General features: G+C 36.6%; 4 protein-coding genes across 5 annotated transcripts in view; 1 reads left to right on the top strand and 3 right to left on the bottom strand.

The window, feature by feature from the left end:
- sfl (N-deacetylase and N-sulfotransferase sfl) overlaps window positions 1-2,095 on the bottom strand; it is a 103,319-nt gene extending 101,224 nt beyond the window's left edge. The window contains exon 1 of the mRNA XM_089847745.1: window positions 1,723-2,095. The gene's annotated coding sequence lies outside the window, so the exon portion shown is untranslated. The remainder of the gene's footprint in view (window positions 1-1,722) is intronic.
- A 358-nt stretch (window positions 2,096-2,453) lies between these two features.
- LOC149651003 (uncharacterized) lies at window positions 2,454-7,703 on the bottom strand. Its single transcript, XM_089847748.1, has 6 exons — window positions 6,817-7,703; window positions 5,459-6,015; window positions 4,919-5,401; window positions 4,365-4,667; window positions 3,171-3,437; window positions 2,454-2,906 (listed from the first exon to the last, which is right to left on the bottom strand). Exons 1-6 carry the CDS (start codon window positions 6,826-6,828, stop codon window positions 2,714-2,716), a joined length of 1,815 nt encoding a protein of 604 aa, XP_089703874.1. The 5' UTR covers window positions 6,829-7,703; the 3' UTR covers window positions 2,454-2,713.
- Window positions 7,704-8,669: 966 nt separating this feature from the next.
- LOC149651002 (uncharacterized) lies at window positions 8,670-20,641 on the bottom strand. 2 transcript variants are annotated; one of them, XM_089847744.1, is made up of 4 exons: window positions 20,161-20,641; window positions 10,105-15,867; window positions 8,964-9,112; window positions 8,670-8,880 (listed from the first exon to the last, which is right to left on the bottom strand). In XM_089847744.1, exons 1-2 carry the CDS (start codon window positions 20,221-20,223, stop codon window positions 11,374-11,376), a joined length of 4,557 nt encoding a protein of 1,518 aa, XP_089703870.1. In that variant the 5' UTR covers window positions 20,224-20,641; the 3' UTR covers window positions 8,670-8,880; window positions 8,964-9,112; window positions 10,105-11,373. The 2 variants fall into 2 exon arrangements, with proteins under 2 accessions (XP_089703870.1, XP_089703869.1); XM_089847743.1 differs by having other exon boundaries at window positions 10,707-15,867.
- Window positions 20,642-24,138: 3,497 nt separating this feature from the next.
- On the top strand, window positions 24,139-26,820 carry tobi (target of brain insulin). Its single transcript, XM_089847735.1, has 3 exons — window positions 24,139-24,299; window positions 24,673-25,039; window positions 25,106-26,820. Exons 2-3 carry the CDS (start codon window positions 24,685-24,687, stop codon window positions 26,692-26,694), a joined length of 1,944 nt encoding a protein of 647 aa, XP_089703861.1. The 5' UTR covers window positions 24,139-24,299; window positions 24,673-24,684; the 3' UTR covers window positions 26,695-26,820.
- Window positions 26,821-26,887: the final 67 nt, after the last annotated feature.

Here is a 26,887-nt window from a genome sequence, read left to right as displayed (position 1 = left end):
CCCATATCCCCTTATTATTATGTCAAAGGCGTAAACACGGTTTAAATCATTTCTACCCTCATTTTCGGTAGACATTGAGACATTTTTGGGGCTACAACAAGTTCAACGCCACTTTCTACTAAAGGCCAAGGAAAAATTTGGGAAAGGAATTATGTTCGGAATGATGTATTGTGTAATAAATTCTAACCATGGTTGGAGCTAGCTTGGGTTCATGAAAACAAAAATGCTTATAGGGTCAAGTTATTAAGGGAATTGCTATGACTTAAAAACGGCAAACAATTTGCTTTGAGGTTTAACAGATTTTAAATTTCAAAATTCCATGACCTTCCTAGAATTTCCCTGACTGTCTTTAGTAATTTTCCCTGACTGTCTTTAGTAACTTTCCCTGACTGTCTTTAGTAACTTTCCCTGACTGTCTTTAGTAACTTTCCCTGACTGTCTTTAGTAACTTTCCCTGACTGTCTTTAGTAACTTTCCCTGACTGTCTTTAGTAACTTTCCCTGACTGTCTTTAGTAACTTTCCCTGACTGTCTTTAGTAACTTTCCCTGACTGTCTTTAGTAACTTTCCCTGACTGTCTTTAGTAACTTTCCCTGACTGTCTTTAGTAACTTTCCCTGACTGTCTTTAGTAACTTTCCCTGACTGTCTTTAGTAATTTTCCCTGACTGTCTTTAGTAATTTTCCCTGACTGTCTTTAGTAATTTTCCCTGACTGTCTTTAGTAAATTTCCCTGAAGAATGTTTCCAAATGTATTTGTATAGATTGTTATGCTTTAAACTGTACCATGAATTTAAATATATTAATTCATGATAGAAAAATCACTGAAATAAAGTGAAATTTCCGGATTTCTGTGAGAATTTTAAATTCTCTTTCATTCCACATCTATATGTTCAAAATCCCCGACTTTCCCAGATGATGTAGTAACCTTGTAAAAGGTGTCTAAATTTTTATTCCGTCAATGAGTGGGTGAATAATAAAACCCAGGGAGTCTGTTACGTCACTACCACGTTTGGAAAACTTAGCAGTAGTAGTAGTAATGCGTAACTACGCGGGTTTTGCTTTAAATTATGCTAAGTCAAAAGTATTATATCTTATTAACTCTTCAGGGGTATAAACGATTTTAAGCAAAAAACCGGAGATTTTTTATAACTAGTTAAAAATTACGCCTAGACCTAGATTAAGTTCGAAAACTAGATTCGCATTCCTTAATTTAAAATTCAACGAAATACCAAGAAAAAAAACGTTTTATGTGATTATGAAAGGTTCAAAATCCACCTCTTAAAGAGTAAAAATAATAAAAATGCTGCCAAAGAGTAAACCATGGAAACACGTGATACCCCCCTACAGCAAGTTCCCGCGAGCAGTCACCCTTCCCGCCACTTTCCCCCTCTTGAAACGTGAGAACAAGTTTAAAAATATTTGACGTCAAAAAAATGTGATAGGGGTTCATAAAGCACCAAATTGACAAATTTAAAGGTTTAAACTATTTACGTGGGTGATGTCATATGTAAATTTAACTCAAATGCATCGAATTTTTATATAAAATCAAGGAAAACTTGATTCCCGCCAAAAGGTTTATTTCCCGCCATAAAAAAATTAATTCCCGCCAAAAGAGCAATGACAGACGTATCATGCTTATTAAAACCTAATTAACACGATCGATTATACGCTATGTGATGGCGATTATAATTGACAATTTTTTTGAAAATAAATATTACTTACGTTAGAGAATCAGACGATGAACATGGGCCTCTTGTCTCTAAATCAACGTGACTCAATATTAATCCACGAACGGTGTAGAAACAATGCACTTTAGTTTTTCGACTAGCGTTTTCAATAGCCAAGGCTTAACTGGATTCACTTGCAAATCGGCACCTATACCGGGATTTACACGCGCGACACCGTAACTTCTTGACGCGAAACTTCACTCGTAAATCTTAATTAAACGCGTGTAATTAATATATTTAGATTTACCTTTGACCTTAATTAAAGGGAAACTCGATGAATCGCGTCTCAAATATCCTTACTTCTGGCTTAATTCGCGACCAAGCCAGATGAATTTTTACAGACGCGAAACATCACATTCCAATCTTAACGAGAACCATCTAGCGGTGCGGATAGCTTCAAAGAGATTGCGCCTTCGATCAAATGGTTGACTAGCGCCGTCTATAGTGGAACACGTGGACTAATTTAAATATATTTGTACCATTTAAGTTAAATAGCTATAACTTTGCTAATAATTATTTGATTAGAATTAAGGCGACATTTTTGGATTCCTCGTGATTCATTTTCTAAGAGACAGTGAAAACCACATTAGTTAACGTAGAAATTTCATGATTTTGTTACAATCTGCTACACCCCCTACTTTTTTCTTCATGAATATATTCACGATACCATGAATATTTTATTATTAAAAAAATGAAATAAATCGTGTTATAAAATTTATTTACAAAAATACAATTTCTGTAAACCATTTACCATTAATATTTCACACCTAAATATTTAATTAATCTGGTAAGAATATAAATTAAAAAATTGTTTAAATAAATAATAAAATCACTAAAAATGTATCACGTTAAAAACAGGATTGGAATGTTTTTTGTTGTTCCTTAAATAAATTACTAGAGATTGCTACTTTGGGATGTTAGTACGCGTCGTTAAAGATAATGTATTCATTATTTCATGAATTAATTATTGTCGTGAATTATGATGTTCAGTGATAACTACCAGACGCCGAGGAGATCGAGTGACACACACAATCAGAGGGGAATTTGTACAGCCTCATACCTGGACATTCTTGGGGTTTCGATGGGTCAATACTGACCAATAGCCTATGAGCGTATTTTTGAATACACTTTGATCTGATACCGCAACTTGATAAATGGTTGCAAGGTGCATCAGCATTTCTAAATTGTTTAAAATTCATATAAATATATATTTAATAAATTATCATATAACGGAATATTTGAATTTCTTTAGTGTTTGAGCAGCTTGAATAACACAATATTCATTTTGTGTTTTACAAGCCACAAAACTCTATTGATTATATGAAACTTCTTACCGGTTTCAATCTTACAAGGAACCAAATTCTCATAGAAATACCGGTTATGTATTTGAACCTTCTAGGATTGTAACCGACTCTACTAAAAGATCCCCAAAATCACACTAACCTGCATATAACAGTAGGAACTTTTTGCATATATTTCTCGGTTTGTATAACCACGTGCCAGTTTCCGTTAACATCCTTGGCGAAAGCCGGTCGTATCACCTTCCGGTCCGACGAACACAAGGGTTCATCCACGTACTCGGACCAGGACCAAGTACCAGTCCCGCCCCTTTGTTTCGACAACGTGTGATTACCCCATTCGTCTACCGAGTCAACGTACATCGCTTCAATCACTTCTTCGCATTCGTCAACGATATGATCCACTTCACTCCTGAAATTATCATTAAGAACCACTAATTAATACCTAGGTTCGAAATGGCTCGTTGGTTTCGACTGAAAAGGTCCATCGTGATAATTTATACAATTACGATATATTACGTAATTTACTGGCAAAGAAGTCACCGTGTAATTTCACCAGACAAAATAGGTTTAAAATATCGCTCTAGTTATTTTTGATAAATTTTGAAAAATTTACTATATGGCATCAAGTAATTTGTCCGGAAATACACAAAATTTTCCTGTTATTTCCGACTTCAAGGCTAATCACCGTGAAATTTGACGGTCAAATTTGAGTCTATGTTGTTATATACAACATAATTAATTGGATCCGGATTAAATTATGTCAAGCGTACATTTACTGTACACAAAACGTTCTTTAGAAATAAAAAAATTATACCGACCATATTTGTGGCTCGTTGGCTTATTTTTAAAACAATTTTAAAGTGTTATCTAAAAGCTTAATCGATTTTGTTTATAATTTGAAAACGTTTCGGTTAACACTGGGTTGGTATGTAAGGTAATTTAAGTTCAGTCTATGGCATAAAAATAGCTTATAAATTGGGCTGGTTTTAGAGCTAGTATCTTAGAGATATAATCCGAAACCGGTTCCCGCTAACATTGTTTAAAAAGTATACTAAAATCGCGGTCAACTCTAGCTCATACATACATACACAATTTAGAATAAATAACCTTAAAAAGATTACACCCATAATTATTTTATATGAAAAATGGGCGCAATTTCATTGAAGGTCAATTCTTTGGTCAAATTTAAGGACATCCACCCATTCCTGGGAAATTACGTGACTTAAAACCCCACAAAAACTTTAGGGATTAAAGGGTCACCAAATCTAATTTTAACCCTATAACCTAAATTTGAATGCATCATAACAATATCGAACGAATAAACAGGCTTTCATACCTTGGATATCTGTCTCCAAGAACGCACCATCCCAGATCTTTACCACCTTTGCAATCAAAGGTCAATGTCACGACGGGTTTGCTGCCTTTTTGGCTGTCTCGAACGGTGGAAGTGCCCAAAAAATTCGTCCCGGTTTCTACACTCTCGTCAGCGGTATAAGGGTCACGTTCCTTCTCATCCCGATACCGGTTACCTCTACTTGAGTCACTTGGTCTGCTTGGCCGATTAGGTGGTACTGGTCTTTTGCCTAAGAATGAACTGTATTGTCGGCTTTTCTCTTGTCTGGGAGGTGCTGAAGAAAATCTGTACAAAATGGCATAATTTTTTTTAAGTGACATCATGCTTAATGGGATCAGTGGGGAATCTAGCTTAATTAGTTAAACAATCATTAATCAGTTAATTAATGTAGTTAACAAAATCTTCTTGATTGCCATTTGGGAACGTGTTTGATGGCAATTAGTCACTGTCACCACCAAAATCTTGTCGTTTAAGGTGACCTTGACTGAGCCATTCCATAGGAAATGGCGCATGGTACAAAATAAATGTTCACTCACCGATTTCTGGTGACTGATCCATCGGAATGTACTTCATGATGCCTGGACTCTTCGTCCTCCTGGTCTGAACTGAGAGGTTTAAATCCGTATTCGAATTTGGGTTTGTAAAACGAGTGGGTTGACGCGGGAGGTGTCTTTAAGTTTCTCTCCTCGAAAGATGACGGTGGTGTGAGACGAAACTCCGTCTGTTTCGGTGTGTATCTGGGCCGTTCTGAGTAGAACTCTTGCCTGTGACTATGGCTACCCCGCAATCGTTCTAAATCCTCAATTTTACGGGAAACAGTGCTGCTGCTATATGGACCAGGAGATGGTGTGAATCTCTTCTCCGGTTTCACATCCTCCTTCTTCGTTTTGGGTCGAGGTAATGGTATCACTAGTACGGATGGTTTGGGCTTTTTGTCTGATGCCTTAATTAACTTATCACGGAACTGTCCATGTTGCAAGGTATCCACGGGAGAGATGCTTCCAGTTGGAAAGATGACCCTGAATTCATTAGATCATTACCATCCTGTTTTTGAAAACACTAAGTTAAATAAATACCTTTGGGCATCCTTGAGTTTCTCTTCTTTTCTGAGATAATCCAATTTATGAGGTTTCAAATGCGGTGGGGCTGGTACTACGCTGACCCTAGGCCCTTCAGATGGTTCGGGTCTTATTGGGTTATGGTCAAAATGAATCGGAATAACTTTGCGGTCAGTTGTCGGGGCGTTATCGGGTCTGGGTTGTGGTATTTGAGGTCGTTCCGGTGTACTTTGAGTTACGGGTGGTGGAGGTATTGGACCGCCGAAGTTTTCGGGTCTCGGGGGTCCGGGTTGAAAAGCCAAGGTATCGTCGGGTCTGGGTGGACCTTGTTGAAACCCTGGTGGAAAATCAGACCCAGGTCGGTTGAATTCGAATGGAGCGATGCCATTTTCGGCCATAAATGCCGCTTGAAGAATGTTAGGAGGGAATTGGGACATAGCAGCTTGCTGTTGGTTACGGATGATTTGCTCAACGACTTCCGGTGGTGGAGGACGTCCTTGGAAGAAATTAGGTGGCGGGGGACCTGGTTGACCTTTGACCATGGTCGCAATCATGGCGGTTAACACGAGAATTGCCTGCATTTAAATAAAAAAATAGAACAATATACTTTTAGTATTATTAAAATTAACAATAGAGATGTATTTTTATGGGTTTATTTTTTTTTAATAGAGTATCATGCATCCTCGGATGCTATAATTGTATTAAGATAGAGCCTAAAGGAATAATAAGCGTTGGAAACAATGGTTATTGTGATAAAAGGGTTGATACCCGGTGTATTATAATAGCGTGATATCACGTACGCTTCCTGTTATATAAATTATATAATTCAGGTCCGCGTAGATTAAGTAATTTAGTTTTATAAAGAGTTGACAAATAAAATAACAATATAGAATGTTCTATATTTATTTTTAACTAGATAGAACTGAAATTAAGTGTAATTAATTTTAATACACTGCATGTTGATATATCTGGCCTTTATTTATTATATTATGTTAATCTATCTTTAGTCATCTATTTCATTAACCATACATAAATATAAACCTTATCATATTTATTTAACTATAAAATTATATTTCAATCAGACTACACAAAATCAGCAAATACGAAGAAATAATATGACATATTTCAGTCATCAGAAAATTAGTTTTAATGCCGTATCATCTCATCTTTCAAATAATTTCGGTATAGTAACATTTTGAGTGATGACACAATCAATTTCTTAAGATATCGATTACATTTAAAAGCCAACTAATATATTTTTTCAAGATCAATCACCCAAACAATGATAAAAAATAATCAACCAATTAATTTTTCCCTTTTAATAAATATAAACATGAGAACCATAACAAAACCCAAATTAAAAACTTCAACCATACCTGAATCTTCATGTTGATTAAAACGAACTGCTTCCACAAATACGGACTTTGCAAATCGAATGGATAAACCTATCTAAACTTCTCAGTCCAAACTCTGTGCAGAAAATCCGTAACTCACGACTAACAATAGTTCTTCTATATTTGATATCTCCAAATAAAACTATTCATTTAAAAACTTGACCGTGTTATAATATTATATTTAAAGTGGCGTGGGTGGATCTAGTCTTAAAATCCAGATATCAAACAGAGAGAGAGAGAGAGAGAGATAGAGGTGGGAGTTTAAAATAAAATGATTACAGGCACACTTAACACTGCGGGCTATTCTAATTTTTAACAACTTTTGCTGGTACGCTTTTTTTCTTGAGAGAAACCCCTTTGGGCTAAAAGAAAATATGCACCAGCTTGGTATGGCAGCCAGATTCGGACTGGTCTTGAGAGGTTCAAGAGACTTGAGGCTATCCCCGAAAAAGTTTACCTGACCCAGAGAGAAGAGGATGAATATAAAGATGACGTCTTCCTTTTCACTCCATTTTTCTACTTCCCCCCCTTAAGGATGATCTTATTGATGGGAAGGAAACTAGTTCCGCGTTTTGGTTTACCTATATGTCTATCTATACCCGGCGTGCGTCCCAAACTATCAAAATAAGTTTCTAGCTTTTCCTTCAAAATTAAAGTAGGTCAGTAACTCCGGCGTTACAAAAAAAGGGGTTGACATTAAAGGGGATACCCCAGTCCTTCACGATTCGTTTATGCTACGCACGCCGGCTCACAAAAGTGTGAAACTGTCCAGCTTTCCAAAAGAATAGGTAGAATAATTTCAAGAGAGGGAGAAATGATAAAGTACTTATTATAATGATAATCTGGTTTTGGTTACAGGTAAATTTTGATTAGTAACTCTACGACAGAGTTTAGCTTTAATGTAATATTACTAAGATATATTTAGCTAGCAAAACATGATTAGTATATCTTTTAATGTTAATAAGATATACTTAGCTTGCAAAATATGACTAGTTGGCTACCACGATTTAGCTAGGAGTTCATCTTATAAGCAAGGATAATTAAGAATAAAAACAATGATACCTCATAAGTTCCTTGTCAATATCTACAGATCTTTAAGGACAGACCTAGAACTAGCAGCCTGTCCATGTTGACCCTTGACCTATAGAATTTAACCTAAGAGGAACAGTTAATAATATCTAGATCTATAAATCTATTTAAAAATTTAAAATCGTACTCTACAGAAAAATTCAACCAAGTTCTTAATTGCGGTACCATAAAATTTTCTTGTGGACAATTTCACCTTCTCTTTAAATCAGCGGCATTGAAAACGACTGACTGACGAGATTGGTGGTTCCAAATGGATGAACTGATCGTTGAAGGGTGCGTGATGTAGCGTGTTGAGGAACCTATTCTTGATTCGATTGCATAGGCGTGGTATTCGAATGAACTAAATTTGTTTTCTTGATTATTCTGTTTTTATTATTTCTTCTTATTTTTTTTTACCGAATAATTTTATTATCTTAGTTTGGATTTTCAGTTGATTATAGTTATTTTCGTAGTATTTTTTGAATTAAGTGCGTAAAATTTGGAGTAAATCCGTTTTGAAGTCTTAATATCATTATGTATTACGTTCTTAATTATTTAATTATATGGTTATTGTATATATAAAATATATACAATTGTAGCAAAACATAATGTGATATTGTGATATTGAATATCATTTTGAACCGGTTCCATTTCTATATATATGTGTATATAATTATTAAATTATATGTTTTGAATTTTTGAATGATGCTTTGGAGGTTAACTGTTAACACCTTTGGGGTGAATCTAATGGTTTTTCAAAAACATTATATATTTTTCGAACTACCCCGAAGGCGCAGAAGTTAACTCTTTCGCCTTCGTATCGTCAACAGTTGATAAGTACAAATTCCAATAAGATCTACTGGAACTGAAGCATTCGTGAATCGAATTTGGGTTCCTTACTAATGAAGGATTGAATATATTGCCATTACAATGTCGACGACAACGTCTATACTTGGCTCTGCGGTTTTGAAACCAAACCTATGTATATATTAAAATTACTGATAAAATAAGCACATCTTTTCTATAATCGGATAAATTAAATAGGCTTAGTAAACCATAACCTGCACTCTGCTTTCTTCAATATTCAGTCTAGACGCCAAAGATTCTCTTAGATAGACATCGGGATAATGTGTCAGCCGGAACACAGATTCCAATTCCGAAATCTGCCATGTCGAGAAACTGGTTCTACCTCTCGGTTGAGTGACAGTACCTATAAACCAACCGTAATATATGGATTAAACTTAATTTAAATATAAGATAATCTCAATAATCCGCGACGTGTTCAGCGTGAATTTTAAAGGGAAATTTTCATTACATTTTCACTAACATACTGAAATACTTGCCACACAAAGCGAGTAACTTTTATAGGACACCAGTCAACCAGGCGAGAAATTGGCCTACAGAACCCAAACTCAACTCGAGTTAACTTAACCTAACCTAAAATCCTAAATACAGTATACCTCTTCTCTTCAAGTCTACAGTATATTCACTTTCCAGGACGTGTCGATTGATTGATTAGGTATGGGTCCCTACATCTCGGGTTAAGGTTGCTAACCGTCAAGGGACCATGCACTTCGAGTTATTTGATGGACATACCCGGCCTAATATGATGGATCCATATATAGTTTAAACTCTAAACAGTAATGTTAGGCCTAGTTAGGCTTAGCTACTGAATTCCGTGAAGCATTGACTAAAACACTATACAGGGAACATATTATGTCAATCGAACAACGAGACATGTTCGAAATAATTAATAGGCAGGCATAATTTTGCCACGAAAGTATCATGAAATATACATATAGAAAAAGTAATCATTAGTGGACAGTAAAGCCTGACGTGTTAGCTAGCGTCCGTCCATTTTAAGCATTCCAACCCTTAACTAATTTAGACATTAATATTCAATCTTCAAATTGACCTAAGATTTTCCAGGTTCAAATAATTTAAGAACCGAATTACTTTTAATAATACATGGCCACTTAAGTTCCTAATAAAAACACAAGGCGTCGCCACAATTCACTCAAAAACCCACCTTAAAAGATAATTCAAGCATTTAACCTTAAAAAGTTCCCTCTATACAACTGTTGATATTATTTTCCCCCAAAATATTTTCCTGTTTATTAACAAAAACGCCACAGCGAATAAGACAGAAGGAATCCAATACCGCATGGGTACAAAAACCGGTTCCCTAGATGAAAGAATTACCTTTATTTTCTTTGGCATTTAAGTTCTGTAAACCGGAAGAAGTAGAAGATGATCCAGATCCAGAAAACACATCCTGATCATCAATTTTGACATCGATATAATTAATGTTTAAAATACGTTCGATACCAAATTTCAGGGAATAACTAAAACTAGGTTCTTCGTGATTCTGTTCCATAGTTTAATTAAGGCGTTCATGATTTTGTTCGCTTGGTTTTTATAACCCATAACGAAGTTAATAATCTTAATAAACTTTGACCCTTGAGGTCTATTATTAAAAACCCTGCTGTAATTTATTACCCAATGTCATAAAATCGAGTTAGTTTCCAATGAAACACGCGATACGTTATTACTTAATTAAGGCAATGTTTTATAACAATTAAGCCATTTCGAGAACTTAATCGATAAAAACTTGGGCTTAACTCGGAACTCCAAACCACCTGTTTGATCTAAATGAAGTCTTATTCCAACAAATTATTGAATATTTCAGCGCTTTTCTAATATTACAGGCTTGAAAACCAAAAGCGCCCGTGTTTTACAACTTGTACGTCAACCCTTGTCAACTTTGTGATAAAACAAGTAGATTATGTATTCGGGCCACGTACCTGTTATCGTAGGCGGGGAAGTTTCGATTACATTACAGAATGTTCAGCCAGAAACCTTGAAATAGGCAAATGAACAAAAAGAAAAATGTTGTATTTACAACGTTTAAGAAATTAAGATTGTATGAATTTTTTAATACAAAATTACAACAATCGTGTAATAATTATCACTCTAGGAACAGTAGGTTTTCTACTAAAAATCACTACAGAAAAAGGAATGTTTTTTATTTCTCTTTTTCAAAATAATAATTTTACTCTAATTTGAAACTGAAGACTTACGAACGTTTCTTTTCTAATGGTCATGGGTATATTAATGTGTATACGAATTGATTCTTCAATAATTTATATCTAATACTTTGTATGTATTCTTAATTGTTCCAACCGAGGTTTCCATTAAAAAGACTTTATAAAAACCATGGACTAAAGAGTTGCACTGTCCAGCAGTGAAGAACCAGTAAACCTGTACTAGCTAAGATAAGTACTTGTAATTATAAAAAAATAATACCTAACAAGTTTGAGAAAAAGGTCACCTCACAACAAAGAGGATGTGTCAATTGATATTCAATGATAAATTCTCTTTGTTCATAATCTAATTTCTACGTATGAACACTATTTACAATTTTTCCACCAGTTGACAAATTAATATTTGTACAAATGTCTCTGTTTTTAATTAAATGTTGCGTGGCGTGTAGAGTATCTTGTCTCCAGTTTCGGCGGCTACGGCTTTGACGTACTTAGATTCTTCAGGCTTGGACACGGGTATCCAAGTACCAGCCCCTCCAAAACTCTCGGTGACTAACGAAGACCGACGTATCCCAATTGACGCCGTTTCCGTCTTGGGTGTTGAGACCGGGGTGTACTCTGATTTATGGCTGTAGAGACCCGCGGTCCAAGAATCGGTTGGTGTCAAACTGGAACCCGTGGTTTTAGTATCTTTGCTAGATTCCGGCGTCTTCAGCGATGGAGAATATTGCGTTACTTTTACTGCTGTACTCGAGTTTGAGCCCCCGACTTTGTATTTGGGGAATTCGAAGCCAGCGTACCGGAAGACAGTGCTGTAACTAGTAGATTTTTGGGTTGTTGCGCTGCTACCAACTGGTTTCATCAATGGTTTACGCGTTGGTGGGCGTAAAGATGGTCTACTTAATGGTCTACTAGGTATACGGGAAAGGTATGACTCAATCGCGTTTTGTTTAGCTGGTTTCTGACCATCAGGATACACTGGACGATGATAATACGGCAAGGAGCGTCCGGAATCAAACGAACCGACTTTACCATACGTGGCTCTCAAAGCTGGTCCATTTTGTTCTCGCAAAGCTTGAGGACGGGGTTTGTAGTAATTAGTACTAAGTTGAGACGCCATGGCTTTGGGTTTTTCAGTTACGGTTTGGAGTTGTGGTTTCTTCATAGTGTGGACTGATGGACGGACGCCTTGGTAGATTATAATTGGCGCTCCTTGGTTATTTATTGCAACGTTATTTGCTTGTTGACCCAGTTTGATTCTCTCGCCAAATGCAGCTGGCGTTCCTGGTTTTTTTCTATAAACGTGACCATTTTGTACAATAGGACTCTGTTGAGCTTGTTTTTGAGCAGCAGCTGCAGCCATTTGATCTTTATGGATTATACTATGCATAATATTATGAACTATGTGATAGGTTGGGGGTTTTGGCGTAGTTGGGGGTGGCATGGCTTTAGGTGGCGGGATTGGTGAAGGTGGTGGAGGTGGTTTAGGGGTGGTACTCATCATTGGTTTTTCTTCAGGTTTTTTAGTAAATTGGTCTTTTATTTGCTTGTCTACGAACTCGAGGAGAGGGTTGCGAATTTCTTTAGGGAAGTGAGGTTCTTCAGGACGAAGAAGGAATTGACCTCTATGAGGTGATATCAGATTTTCCGGTGGTATTTGTTTCAAAAAGGCTATCGCGTCTTCAATTTCCTTGAATGGCCTAGCCCTATGATTGGTCGTGAAGGCTTGACTTACAGCTTGGTTACCATAACCTACTAATCCAAATGGTTTTTGTTCTGGTTTCCAATCAACAGGTTTTTGATCAGGATTCCATCCTAAGGGTTTGTGTTCTTGGTTAAATTCCAATGGTTTTTGATCTGGATTCCATTGCAATGGTTTTTGGTCTTGGTTCCATTGTAATGGTTTTTGGTCTTGGTTCCATTGTAAAGGCTTTTGGTCTTGGTTCCATTGTAAAGGCTTTTGGTCTGGTTTCCAATGTAGAGGTTTCTGATCAGGATTCCAATCTAATGGTTTGTGTTCTGGATTAAATTCCAACGGTTTTTGATCGGGTTTCCATCCTTGAACTATAGGTCTCTGTTGAGATTCGGTAGCTAATTGCTCGTTGACGTCAAAATGGGCGTGTCTTATTCCGTGACGATATCTGTCTCTTTGTCCACTCGGATAACCACCACCTCCAAAACCAGAGTTTTCAGCAAACCTTCCAAAATCGCCCCCATTTTGGCCACCATGTTCCCTACCTCCGTCTCCCAAGTCTGAACCAAGAGCTAAAGAGTCTTCATTGTAACCTTGAAATCCAGTGAAGCCTCCCATTCCTAAACCAAACTGGTTTGCAGACGGTTCCAGTTGCGACGATCCGAAAGCGAAAGAGTCGCTAGTTCCTGATTGGAATGGGTTCATTCCCTGGTGACTCTCCCCACGATGTCCTCCAAAGATTCCACCCCTTATATTCATTGTGCTAGCTTGGGCCGCTAAGTTTTCCAACATAGAGGCGAAACTAGGTCTAGAAGTTCCAAAGATTCCTCTATGACTTGAACCGCCTCCGTTAAAGGGTCTTGGAGCGCTTTCCTGACCTAAATTACCACCGAACCCAAAATGACCTTGGAAACCTCCTCCAAAGGGTGATTCCGCATGCCCAAAGCCCGGTCCTCCTCCCAACATACCAGGAGGTGGGGCAGCAAATGTTTGGTACTGTTCCGAAGACTGAGGTCCCATTTGTTCTCTAACGAAGCGTTCAAATTGAGCATCAGTTTTAGCGGAGATTTTTGGAGCCGATGTTGACACTTCCGATGTCTGGGAATCCTCAGAGGTTTCCGTTTCCGGGTTTTCAGTGGTGCTAGATGGTGCTTCAGAGTACCGTCTACCTATCTCCACTATTTGGGGTTCTTCGGTTGTTTCCTCCGTTTCGACGTGTATGCTTTCTCTTGGGGTCTCATCGTTGCTCATTTCGTAGCGAAAGCCTTTGAAAGATTGTGGATCAAAAGCTTGAGAGTCCTGAGATTGTGTGTAATATAACTGAACGCCTGGAACTGATTCAACAGAAAACTGTTGGCCATCTTGACGTGAGGCTTGGGTTGGAGAGTCATTGACGAATACTTGAGAACTTCCAGAAGCAGCGTCAAAGGCGGTTTGTTGTTGGATGGCTTCAGATTGTTCCGATTGCAGATCAGCAAGAGAGGCCGCCGTCTGCTCAGCAGACTTGGTTTTTTTCTTACCTGGCGGTTCGTAAGACAGTTGACCATTTTCGTCCTGATAAACAACATCTCCATGGGCGTCGTGATAAACAACGTGGCTCTGCGCAGACTCTTGCGAATCTTGAGTTCCTTGGTCGGTCACAGTTTGACCAATTTCGGTGGGTTGATAGGCTATTGAATCTTGAGAGCCAGAGAAAAGTTGACCACTTGAAAATTGAGCAGAACTCTGAGATGGTTGGTACTGTACCGGTGATTGACTACCTTGGTACGGACTCTGTTGTCCCACTTGATATTGCAATTGCCCGTGAGTTGCTTGATATTGTAGCTGAGCTGCCGCAGTAGGATATCTAATTTGACCTTGGAAATTTTGGTATTGAACGGGAGATCGGGAATATTGCAGTTGCCCTTGAGCGGTTTCATAACCATGGGGAAGTTGGTACGATATTTGCTGACCTTGGCTGGGTTGGTATTGCACGGCTTGACCAGGTATTTGTTGATATTGTACAATTTGATCTTGAGCAGTCTGATAGGTCACGGCTTGACCTTGTGGTTGCTGATATTCTAAAGTTTGACCTTGAGGCGTTTGATACTCAACACCTTGTTGTTGAGTGTCTTGAAGCCTAAGTGCCTGTCCTTGAGCATTTTGATAGACAACGGGTTGTCCTTGAGCGTTTTGGTATACTACTTGACCTTGATAAATTTGTCCATTCGCATCCTGATAAGCAATTTGTCCATCCAATGGTTGATAAGCCAACTGCGTTTGATAAGAACTTTGACCTGGAACTTGTTGATAACTAACTTGGCGTTGGTCTTGACTCTCGCTCAGTTGATACGTGTCATGCATTGGCGTTGCTTCGTTACTTATAGGTGACGCTGTAGTAGATGTTTGATCAAAATCTACGGCTTTACCATAAATGGCGTCGCTATAATAAGTTGCTTGTCCTTCCGATGCGGACCCATATTGGTAGGCGTGATCACCACCAACGGCTGTTAGTAACATTTGTCCACTGTCATCCGAATCATGACTCAAACTAACCAAACTTCCAGGTTGAATGGATTCTGACACAGAGTCAGTTGATTTAGTATCTTCCGCGGTATCGTTAACTTTAGTTTCATCAGAATCAACTTTAGTTTCATCAACATCAGAGGAACTAGAGTCGGTATCATTAAGACTGGTTGAATTATCGACTAGAGCCGAGGACACAACGCTGTCCAGAGACTCTGACGATGGTACTTCGTCAGTCGATGCTGATTCCAGAGCTTCTTTCTTATCAACTTCTGGTTCTTTAAGCTCGAATACATGATGGTCCGAGTTGGGGTCACTATCTTTCAATTGGTAGATATGATGACCCAAAGAGAGCGTTGTAGGATCTTTTAATTGGTAACTAAGCTGCACGTCGGACGTGTCTTCACCTTTCTTCTCGTATACCAAGACGGGTAACTCTTTGTAGGGGAACGGGAGATATTCGATGCTCTTGTCTCCCTCCCCAGTTGTCTCTTGTATATCTGTTTCTTCGGTTGTGGTTTTAGTGTCAGTTTCAGTACCCTGGTCATCATCGGACCGTTCTTCCACTGGAACTTTCTTAGCGTAACTACTTAAGTCAATGAGATCAAGAGAACCGGAGCCTAGACTCGAATATCCTACGAAACGTCCCAAGTTTGGTTTATCCTCTCCAATAACGGATCCAATTCTCAACAAGAGATATATAAATGTCCATAGTTGATATCTCTAAATAAAAAAAATTTAAGTAAATAAAATATTATTTTCGTGTGACACCTTTAATCTTAATTCCAATTAAGTTTAAAAAATTCTAGAAAAGAGATAACTTATTCCCCATTTTAATTCGGGTCATTTAAACCGGGATTAAATTATAGGCCCTAAATGAAACCAGTACGCTCACCAAAACAAAAACTACGCCCATTCAGAATTAAACCAAAACAAGAAGGGGAAAATTCGACTTTTAAATACAAAGATTTCGAAAAAATATAGAATCTAGGACGTGATATCCAAAGGATAATATTGTGATACTGAAGGAGACCCCAAAATTCAAAATTGAATATCTCCACTTAAATAAAACGGGTTAAAATGTGGACGGACTTGATTTTTTCAACATTCCGCAATAAATTGATAATTTAAACAAGTTATTTATAAAACAACAAGTAAATTACAATATTATCGGTTTCCTAAAGTAAATAACCTTAGATTTTCTTAGTTCTAATATTGGTTCTTTATTAATAATTTTTATCCTTTGAATTATTTATAAAAGATGCGCGAGGAGGATGCGCGTGAGCGAGCAGAAGAAGAGAAAATATCAACAAACGCATCACCAAGCACTCAAGGATGACGGGAGACAGGAGGAGAAATTTGATAAATTTCTCATAATTCTTAAAAACAATTCAATTTCCATCGCGTGTCCTCGTGTGATTATTTCCTTAAACTTTCCAATGAATCTAATTATGGGTTAGAATCCCGTTTAAAAATGCACACCCAGTTTGTTATTAAAAACTTTATCACGATGTTCATCGATTTGTTATGTTAAACAACACACACGTGTTTTCTTACTTATTTCCCTATACCCCAATTTATATTTGATTTATATTACACTGTTGCATATATATTTTTTTAAGCTTTTTCGTTCATAAAGGGAATATAATGGGTGTAATGACTACAAGAAACGCGGGATAATATTGATCATGACCTAGAAAAATCTACCACTATTAGTCGCTTCATTTCCCTGCGGTCTAGATAAGGCTACTTATAATATAAATGTAATTCTTTTTAAAAATCAAGTTGTATTTTCGAATTCTTGAATTGTTTCCAGTCACGATCGAGTTTGGTTTTTTTTAATATAATATTTGATGAGGAAAGTATATATTTATTTATTTATTGGTATGGAAAAGATGTATTCAAAGGCGTCTAATTTCATGTCTAAATTCCACTTTACTGTATTGGTTAATCTAGATTTAATAAAGTTAAATCTGGTACCCTAATCTTGTAAAGTTAACTAGCTGAAAAATTCAAAATAGAATTTTATTGTTTTTATTCGAAATAATAATTATTTATTGAATAAAAATTAATGAAAAAGGATAGAGATATTTCACTTTACTGTATTGATTAATCTAGATTTAATAAAAGTTAGTCTGGTACCCTAATCTTGTAAAGTTAACTAGCTGAAAAATTCAAAATAAAATTTTATTGTTTTTATTCGAAATAATAATTATTTATTGAATAAAAATTAATGAAAAAGGATAGAGATATTTTAATTAATTTAATCTAGAATAAATTTAAGAATAGCCTTCCGTGCCCGAACACCTCACGAATCCAAAAAATTAAATTACAATTAAAAACTATGACGAATTCATCATTACATTACCATTCAAAGTTAATTAAGAGTGCATCATTAAATTTTAATTATACCTTTAAAATATGCATAATAAACTTAAAAATAACCTCACCACCACCACCATCATTAAACATCCCGTTACGCGAATATAAGAAGAAAAAAACTACACCAATAATGTCCAAAGGGCACAATTTAATTTGACCTAGAATCTTCATGGCCGCGAATACTTAAACTAAAAGACAAACTAAACCTTTTAAATAGAAGAAGGCAGAGAATATTTACATCCGTACCAACCAGAATTGAAAACTTCCACGAGAATTTTGAGGAGAGAAAAAAAATTCAAGAATATTTTGGCCCCAATTCGAGATACGTTCGTCATCCCAAGATAACGCAAAACCGACCACCACAAGAAGAGAGGATGAGACATTTGTTATTAAGGTTATTTTTAAGTTATATCACCGTGTGAAAAACTACACGGCAGAAAATGGAATAGGGGATTGTACGCTTATATGATGCACACCCTGGTTCTTTTTTTACTAGTCCCTTTGGGGATTTATGTAAGTTCAATTCCTAACACGTTCGAATTGGGGATGGCGCCAAACCATTGCAACAGGTTGGCGGGGGAAGAAAAAGAAGTAATTTTGAAGAAAATCTTTAAAAGATGAGGAGCCAGCAAGGAGCGTAGTAAAACTTGTTATTCCAAACACTGACTGATTACGTAATCCGTAACATTATCGTTTAACCGATCTTTGCCTCTTTAATAATTCGTATACTGTTTGTAAGAATAGGGTTTCATTTAGTTACGAATATTTTTTTAAGAAATTATTGATTATATTTTATAGAAAGTTACCGAAAACCAAGCTAGATGGTCGTAGATTATTTTAGTTTCTAATCGTGACAGGAGAAAGAATTACAGATAGATTTCGATATCGAAAACTAAAGAATAAAATGGTTTCTTAGTAACGAAAAAAGAAGTCTAAAAGAGGTAATCGTTTCCGGCGTTTATTTTAGGGGATCTATGTCTCATATTTTTTAAACATTGATTTAGGTTAGGTTGATATTTTATGAAAACATTACAAATTTGTGACCTCCTAGTCCTCCATGTTCAGGACAATCACAAACTTGTGACCTTATGCTCTTCCATGTGCAGGAAAATCACAAATTTGTGCCCCTCCTGCTCTTCCATGTGCAGGAAAATCACAAATTTGTGCCCCTCCTGCTCTTCCATGTGCAGGAAAATCACAAATTTGTGCCCCTCCTGCTCTTTCATGTGCAGGACAATCACAAACTTGCGTCCTCCATGTGCAGAACGATCACAAACTTGTGCCCCTCCTGCTCTTTCATGTGCAGGACAATCACAAACTTGTGCCCCTCCTGCTTTTTCATGTGCAGGACAATCACAAAACTGTGACCTTCCTGTGCAGGACAATCACAAGCTTAATTGTGACCTCCATGTGCAGTAGGGCAATCACAAACTTGTGTCATCCATGTGCAAATAAAGTCTCTATTTCAAGGGATGTATGTACCAATTCTTGTGGTAGTATAACATTGCCTGGAGAGTTCGCGTTAAATATAATTCGAGATAAAATACGTGAGAAAATTCAACAGTACAATTTTTTTGGTAATAATTACAAATGTAGCTGCGGGCCATACGGATTATCATGTTTAGAGAAAGAAGCCTCACCGATATTTAACGATGCATTAAAAGGATTTTTATATAGTTTATTTTGTATTATCAGATAGCTTTGGGAGATTCCGTATTTTTATTAGGGTATTTAAGTTTTAAATCTACAAGGGTGAGAAGTGCAAAAGCATTTTTTTATAACTTAGCAAGAATCGTAATGGGAAGTGACTTCAACTGAATTGTACGTAAAACGGATTGTTGTAAAAGATATTCGAATTTCTTCTCACGTAATAATAGTTTGAGGTTGCTATTTATTACCTATTTAGAATATTTGATAATAAAGTGAATTTTTACATAACATTTCTTTGTCTCGGAAGTGTTAATTTATTAATTAACTTTAATCATAATTAAATAACGCAAAGGGGATTAAAATTATACGATTTAACACCTAAAGGGCTCAAAATTAATACCGAGAAACCATCAAACTCATTCCGTAATTTATTTTGTTTTAAACTTAAAGAGTATAATCGATCAATTAAGAATTTATATATTTTGTAAAACTTAACTACGAGATTGGAAAGAGGTTAAGTATAATTAAAAAACAAAGGTCTATCTACTGTAATTTACGTCCATTCAAAGAGGTTCCAAACTATATACATAAACAATATCATTAAATTCTTTTTCACAAGAATATAATTTAAACAATAGATCCATAACATAATTATTTATTCATTTGAAAACGTAATTAAATTAAACTATACTCAATTATTAAAGGGCTTGGAAAAAAGGTCAAACCCCATTAAAAATTCCAATACTTAACACCCACACAATCTCTAATTGGGTTCAAAACTTTATACAATAATCTGATAACAACCAAACAATTTTCATTTGGTGGTCTCAATTCGAAACAACTGTCCAAGAAAGTTAATAACCCAACCAATTAAGGGATCAAAGCTACTGAACAAGGCAAGACACCCACACCCAAAACTAAATTGAGACCAATTTTATCAACAAAAGAAAAACTGAAATATAAACAGAGAAGTGGATCACTTACGTTGAGTTTGATCCTACAGGAACTTGTGGGTATCATACACCCACCATTCTTAAAGAGAGCCATCCAAGAAGGCTTGGGACGGACTAGAGTGTCGTTTCTTCGCGGTGTTATCTTCGGATAAAATAAGAACGGAATGCGAAATTCACCAGCTCATAGACACTCTCCCCCACGAGAAAAACTATTTCTTGAAATTATTTTCGTGAGGCTCCAAAAAGAAACGCGAGCGTTGGCGTGAGACGCGTGGTGTATTATAGTCCTTGAACTTGAAAGATCTATGTCGAATGGAGGCCTGACCGAATTTTCTGGTTTTATATTTGACTCCCTTCGGTTAGGCTTAGCCTTATGATTCGTTTGCTTCTCTTTCGCCGTCAGATTTGTGTTTTCCCCATACCTTTTTCTCAAATTTATTTCATCCCCCTTTCTTAGCAAGGTAAGATGGATGGAGAGGATACGGCCTACCTCGTTTATATTTTGTTCTAAAACACTTTTATAAAGTATAGGAAATATTTGTATATAAGAACAAGAATATAATAATACTAAATATATATTTTTTTGTTTCAAAGGGGGTTTGTTTGTTCTGTTTTCTATTAATATTAAATTATAATGGGTATGTATGTTTTCACGGTATTCAGTGAATACTACGTCATAACCTTTTAAGTCTTACACCACAGTTCTGGCAGCCACATTGGTATATGGGTTTCAGCTTTCCTAATACATTCAATCCACCAATATGGTCTCGTGTAAACTATCTCACAAATCATAGCTTCAACCCTAACTGAAAGCACCATATTTACTTTATTTCTAGCGGTGGTCTATATGATGTTACTCATTTAACTAAACTTTATTTTCCCTAATTAACCATTAAAACGTCTAATAAAATTTTAATATTACTCACACGCTGACGAAGCTTTCAAGTCTCATCCACGTGTTTCTAAAAATAGAAATATGAAAATTTCATTACATTAAATTTGAACTATAAACTAGTATAATTTATTAATTAGAATTAAATAAAAAAAATAAATAAAATAACACCCTTCAGGTACCGAATTGAATTGAAATAAAATAATAATAATAATATCCATTATTTTCAACACCATTAAGTGTAAATTATAATTTTCTAGCCATGAACTTGAATATAATATAATAATTTATTTAAATTGGGAATGCTATATATCAAACATTTTTTCCAGTCTAGTAAAGACGCTATTAGTCTTTGTTTCCTGGAAAAAAATCACCGGCGTGGGAAGTATATTAAAGCTTACCTTACTAATCGACATAAAAAAAATCAGAAAAGATATGCGCATGTTTCAATGGTTGATCAAGGCCGAAAGTTAACGTACCAAATTCTTGTTCGAGTAAGTTTAAGATTGTTATTACCCCTATACACGTTACGTTGTTTAATCGTTTACGAGACAAAATACACCGACCGCTCAAGTGGACCGGACCGCGTCTTACACTTTTTTGCTTTCACTCCCAAAAAAAAAAATAAAAAAATAATTGCCGAAATTAAAAATAAATATTTCTTGAGATATAAATACTTCTTCGGACTATGAATAACAAATAACATTTGAGTGGATTATTTTACCCCAAAAATTACGCAGCTATCTCCTCAAAGATTGTCATTTAATATCTTATGAAACGATAGGTACCAACAATAATTAAGTTAATTACAGTGTACCATACGAAATTAAAAATAAATATTTCTTGAGATATAAATACTTCTTCGGATTATGAATAACAAATAACATTTGAGTGGATTTGTTTGCCCCAAAATTACGCACCAAGCTCCTCAAAGATTGTCATTAAATACCTTACGAAACGCTGGGTATCAACAATAATTAAGTTAATTACAGTGTACCATAATATTAGCAAATAATGATTCGGATATATTAATGGAATCAAAACATATCATAATCAGAATTCGATTAGAAAATTAATGCATAAATAATTCCAAGAACTCATTCGTATCTCCAAGAATATATGCGTGTTTTCAATTAAAAGATTTGGCCAGGTTTCATTGTGTTTTGAAGATCTTGAAAACGTCTTAGATTAAAAATTCAACCTTGAACAATTGCGAACCTTGCACTGCGTTGATATAAACCTATACAGGGGGTTTCGATTGAAGTGTTTTACGGATGACCCCTAATCCAATGTACGAAAGCTTGAAGGTTGTCGAGAGATCAGTAGGCCTAAACCGAAAGCGTCTTAGATTAAAAATTCAACCTTGAACAATTGCAACCCCAGCACAGCGTTTACTGATTTACAGGGTGGTTTGATTAGAGTATTTTAGGGATGACCCCTAACCACCATTTTTGAAAAACCCTGTATCCACTACACACAATCACGTCCTTTTCACATGAGAAAAATTAGGCCAATATTAAAAATCTATACATTTCATTATCGTTGACGAATTTTGCTACTAATGAAACCAAAGGCTAAAACTGTACCTTCATATTCTCAGCTATAGGTTAATAAATACTTGGTAAATCCCAAAATTCCCTATTGATGCATTATCATTTGAAGCCAATATAATCAATCTATTATTTAGCTATCTTGAAGAGCTATAGCAAATTGGCAAGAAGCGGTAGACGTAAAGTTTCATAATCTGTTTTCATTATAAACAAGGCGAGGTATTGTTGGGTAAGAAAACTTATCTGTAACTTCTGACTTGATTTGGGTCGACATTCAAATCGGGTAATATTTTTTTTTTGCAGGGAGAGGGAGGCAAGTGAAGATGACCTGTATATCGGAGACTATGTTATTTGGGACAACTCTCAATATTCAGACATGTCGGGTTGGTTTTATCGCCCAGATAATAGTTCCCTATTTGTACAGTATTTAAAATAAAACGACCCAGGTCTGTCTATCCGTCAAAATTTAGCCTGAAGGTCCGGTGAAAATAGTTTCAACATTTTTTACATGATTGCGCTAATTGTTCCCTGGGAAAGTAGACCAGGCTATTAATTAAATTGAAAATTAATTCGAAAATAATTATTTGAAGATAATTTCATATCATGGAATATGTAAACCGATTTCTCTGATATTGTCAAGATTTTCTAATATATTTGAAGATCACCAAATATTTTAAAATACACTTTAACCTATCATACTTCATTTCCCTGAGTTTTCCCTGACTTTTAATAAAAACTACACATTTCCTTGACTTTTACTAAAAGTTATACATTTCCCTGAGTTTTCCCTGACTTTTACTAAAAATTATACATTTCCCTGAGTTTTCCCTGACTTTTACTAAAAATTATAATTTTCCCGAGTTTTTATTAGGGACAACATTGCTCGTTTTGGGACGAATTAAGGGTTATTCTAGGGACATATATCTATAAGGTGCAAATTATAACACTTAAGAAAGGTTTATTTAAAGATACCCTTTTCCCAGCGATATTTTGGCACAAGTTCTAAAATTAAGACTCACCTACAGTATGGAAGAGATGAAACAAACACTCGTTTAATCCGTACTGAAGAAATCACTTTACTAAGTGTTTTTTATCCATCCTTTCCACACTGTATAACGAAAATTTCAAAACATGTATGCGGTACAAAATGACGAAATTGAGTCATCTTCTAGCTCCCTTGAACACGATATAGTAAGTTCAATCATAATTAATAAACTGATAAAAAAGAGCTCAATTAGATTAAATATAGTATTTTGAGCTCAATTTTGTAATTGGATTTTAAGAGAAGGAAATATTTTTTAAAATCATTGTTTTGAGGAATTTTAAGAGTAGGAATTACCAGCTTGAATGATAAGAAAAAATGACAAATCATTTCTTCAAGATTCACGTTCAAAAACCGAATGAAAACATACATATCAACTGCAATCAATTTAGACGATTTTTCTCATTGGTTACCTACCTTCCAACAACAACGGATTCGAGATAAAAAGAACAGTGGAAACGTCCCAGTCAAACTGATTAAACATTTCCACAGCTTCCATCTCTTATTCACACACACACAAGCACCTCTTCACAATCAACGCCAGCCAATATCGAACCATTTTATCTATTCCGAGTAAAGAGTAAAAACGCTAACCTTCGAAATATATATAAAGAGGTGAAACTCCCAATATAATTCAGATTAGTTTCCGTTTTGCCAGAGCAACAGGAGACAACGAAGAAAAATAGGTAAGTCTTAAATAGTTTTCTTGAGATATTTTTGCAAAGAGGCTTTGGAGTTTGATGAAGGATTAGAATGGTAGACAAGTAGGATATGTAGCTTTAAAAAATGGTCTATTGGTGTAACTATAATTGAGCGGGGTACTGGATCTTTGGCCTTCAGAAAACTAATCGTTAGCGTATGTCTATAAAGAGTTTTAGAACATTCTATAAACATATTTCACAATCGTCAAGGTGGAGGTTGTGGGTTTGGAACGTATGTTTTCCTACCCTTGAATGACTCAATCTCAAACGTCATAAGCACGTGGTTTCTGCTTCATACAAGTGTTTTGACTTTTACTGAAACTATACTGAACTGTTTTTTTTTTGTTTCTCGACGTAGAGTACAACCAAGATGAGACTACAATTAGTTCTCGCGTGGATTTCCATGGTGACTCTTGTAGCTTGCGACCAGACGAATCAACAGAAGTTAGAACGTGTAACGGCTAAATATGGAGATGAATTGAAGTTGGAAATTGGAGGTTTCAAGGAAACCCTTAAGATCGATCTCGGCGTGCCACCAAGTGGGTACGAACATCAAGCGCAGTATGAACCAAGCAGAGCGCCGGACGAAATCAGCATGGGTTTCCGAACACACGGTTCTAACGTCAAGATTCAAAGGGCACAAGCTGGCCGCCAAGATACTGAATGTTACACAGTTACTTGGTACGATCCACCGAGCACCCAAGAAGATTGCTTTGATTTAACGGGTAAGTTTTTCCTCAAAAAAACTATTTAGAGGCGACTAGGATTGAAGTTCATTCTATGATTAATAGGAGCCTTGTGGTACGGTGGAGGCGAACTCAAAGAACAGCACTGGCCAATTCAAAATTTGAACCAGGCGCGAAACCCTTACGTCACCGGAGACTTCTTCCATCATCCTTACGGAGGCGTCATTGAACGAGTCTGGTACAACTCCAAGGGTTACTCCATCGCGGTTGACGAAGACACGCCACTGTTTGTCCGATTCAACCAAACAGGAGACGAGAAAATGTGCTTTTCGGCTTCTTACGACGAGTATCCTTACTCTACCGAGCACAAAACCGATATTAAAACTCTGTCTTATACCGTTTGTACCGCCAAGAACATCCGGGACGTCGTAGATTACGGTTTAAGCCGTTGGACCAAGAAACCCCGCGGACCAGTTGACATCGAAGTCATCGCCAAACCAATTTGGTCTACTTGGGCAAAATACAAGGCCGTTATTGACCAGACGACTGTTTTGCAATACGCTCAAGAAATCGCGGACCACGGATTCAAAGCCAGTCACCTCGAAGTCGATGACAAGTGGGCTAGCTGCTATGGCCAGTTGGAATTCGACACAAAAAAGTTCCCCAACCCAGCCGATATGGTCAAAAAGATCAAAGATCTCGGATTCGGAGTTTCATTTTGGGTTCATCCTTTCGTCAATACAGACTGCCCAGCTCACAAAGAAGGTAAAGACAAGAAGTACTTCGTTCTAGACGCCAAATCACCCAATGACCCATTATTGACAACTTGGTGGAATGGAGACGCCGGCTACATCGACTTCTCCAACAAAGACGCGGCCGATTGGTACATCAACAGACTTCAAAAAGTACAGAAGGAAGCCGGAATCGACACGTTCAAATTTGACGCCGGGGAACTGCGATGGTTGAACAGTAGCTTCATTTTGAGTGACCCGGAGGTCATGAAGAGACCCGCCCTTTTTACCCAAAAGTATACCCAAACCGTAGCTAGGTTTGGAGCCGGAGTTGAAGTTCGTGCCGCGTACAAATCCCAAGATCTACCCATCTTCATTCGAATGTTGGACAAAGATTCCAACTGGGGTTACGACAACGGTCTCAAGTCCCTGATTACGACTGCTCTACTCTTTTCCTCCATCGGATATCCCTTCGTCCTACCCGACATGATTGGCGGAAACGCCTACGGTAACGTTACAAAGCCAGAGAAGGAACTCTTCATCAGATGGCTCCAAGTCAACGTCTTCATGCCTTCCTTACAATTCTCAATTACTCCTTGGGACTACGATCCAGAGACGATCGACATCTCTAAGAAAATGGTTGAACTCCACGAGAACTACAAGCACGTCTTCCAAGAATTGGCCAACGAAGCCGTCCGAAATGGTAACCCTATTGTACGACCACTATGGTGGAATGACCCCGAAGACGAAAACGCCCTGGACTGCGATTCCCAGTACCTCTTGGGTAACGATATCCTGGTTGCTCCCGTACTGGACCAAGGTGCCCGACAGAGAGATATCTACTTCCCCAGGGGTAACTGGCGAGCCCAAATGGAAGGCGACACAAAGATTTACACTGGACCCAAATGGGTCAGGGGTTACAAAGCCGATTTACACCAAGTACCCTACTTCCAAAGGTCATAAATATTCGCATAAAAATGCATGCTTTGATTAGCCAAGCCTAGACCAAATTAATCCACTATATATATATTTCAATCTTGTATCGCATTTTACTTGGTATATTAAAGATATTTCGTTTTGTGCAATTCATGTAATCTGTAGTATAAACTCTCCTATGAAAGAAACACGTGATATAGATTATATATCACCTTGATTT

The sequence above is a fragment of the Phalangium opilio genome, unplaced genomic scaffold, assembly GCF_054372755.1.
Source record: "Phalangium opilio isolate 3A_F unplaced genomic scaffold, DU_Popi_V2 ptg000082l_1, whole genome shotgun sequence".
Lineage (NCBI taxonomy): Eukaryota > Metazoa > Arthropoda > Arachnida > Opiliones > Phalangiidae > Phalangium > Phalangium opilio.
This window is presented reverse-complemented; position numbering and strand designations above follow the sequence as displayed.

Bases quoted from the DNA above. Each gene is read 5' to 3' on its own strand.
- LOC149651002 (XM_089847744.1), bottom strand. From the start codon at position 20,223: ATGGCTCTCTTTAAGAATGGTGGGTGTATGATACCCACAAGTTCCTGT. The intron at 15,868-20,160 runs GTAAGTGATCCA...TTTTTTATTTAG, and splicing joins CCTGTAGGATCAAACTCAAC to AGATATCAACTATGGACATT.
- LOC149651003 (XM_089847748.1), bottom strand. The intron at 4,668-4,918 runs GTGAGTGAACAT...CATTTTGTACAG, and splicing joins GGATCAGTCACCAGAAATCG to ATTTTCTTCAGCACCTCCCA. The intron at 3,438-4,364 runs GTATGAAAGCCT...TGATAATTTCAG, and splicing joins CTTGGAGACAGATATCCAAG to GAGTGAAGTGGATCATATCG.
- tobi (XM_089847735.1), top strand. From the start codon at position 24,685: ATGAGACTACAATTAGTTCTCGCGTGGATTTCCATGGTGACTCTTGTA. The intron at 25,040-25,105 runs GTAAGTTTTTCC...TATGATTAATAG, and splicing joins AGATTGCTTTGATTTAACGG to GAGCCTTGTGGTACGGTGGA.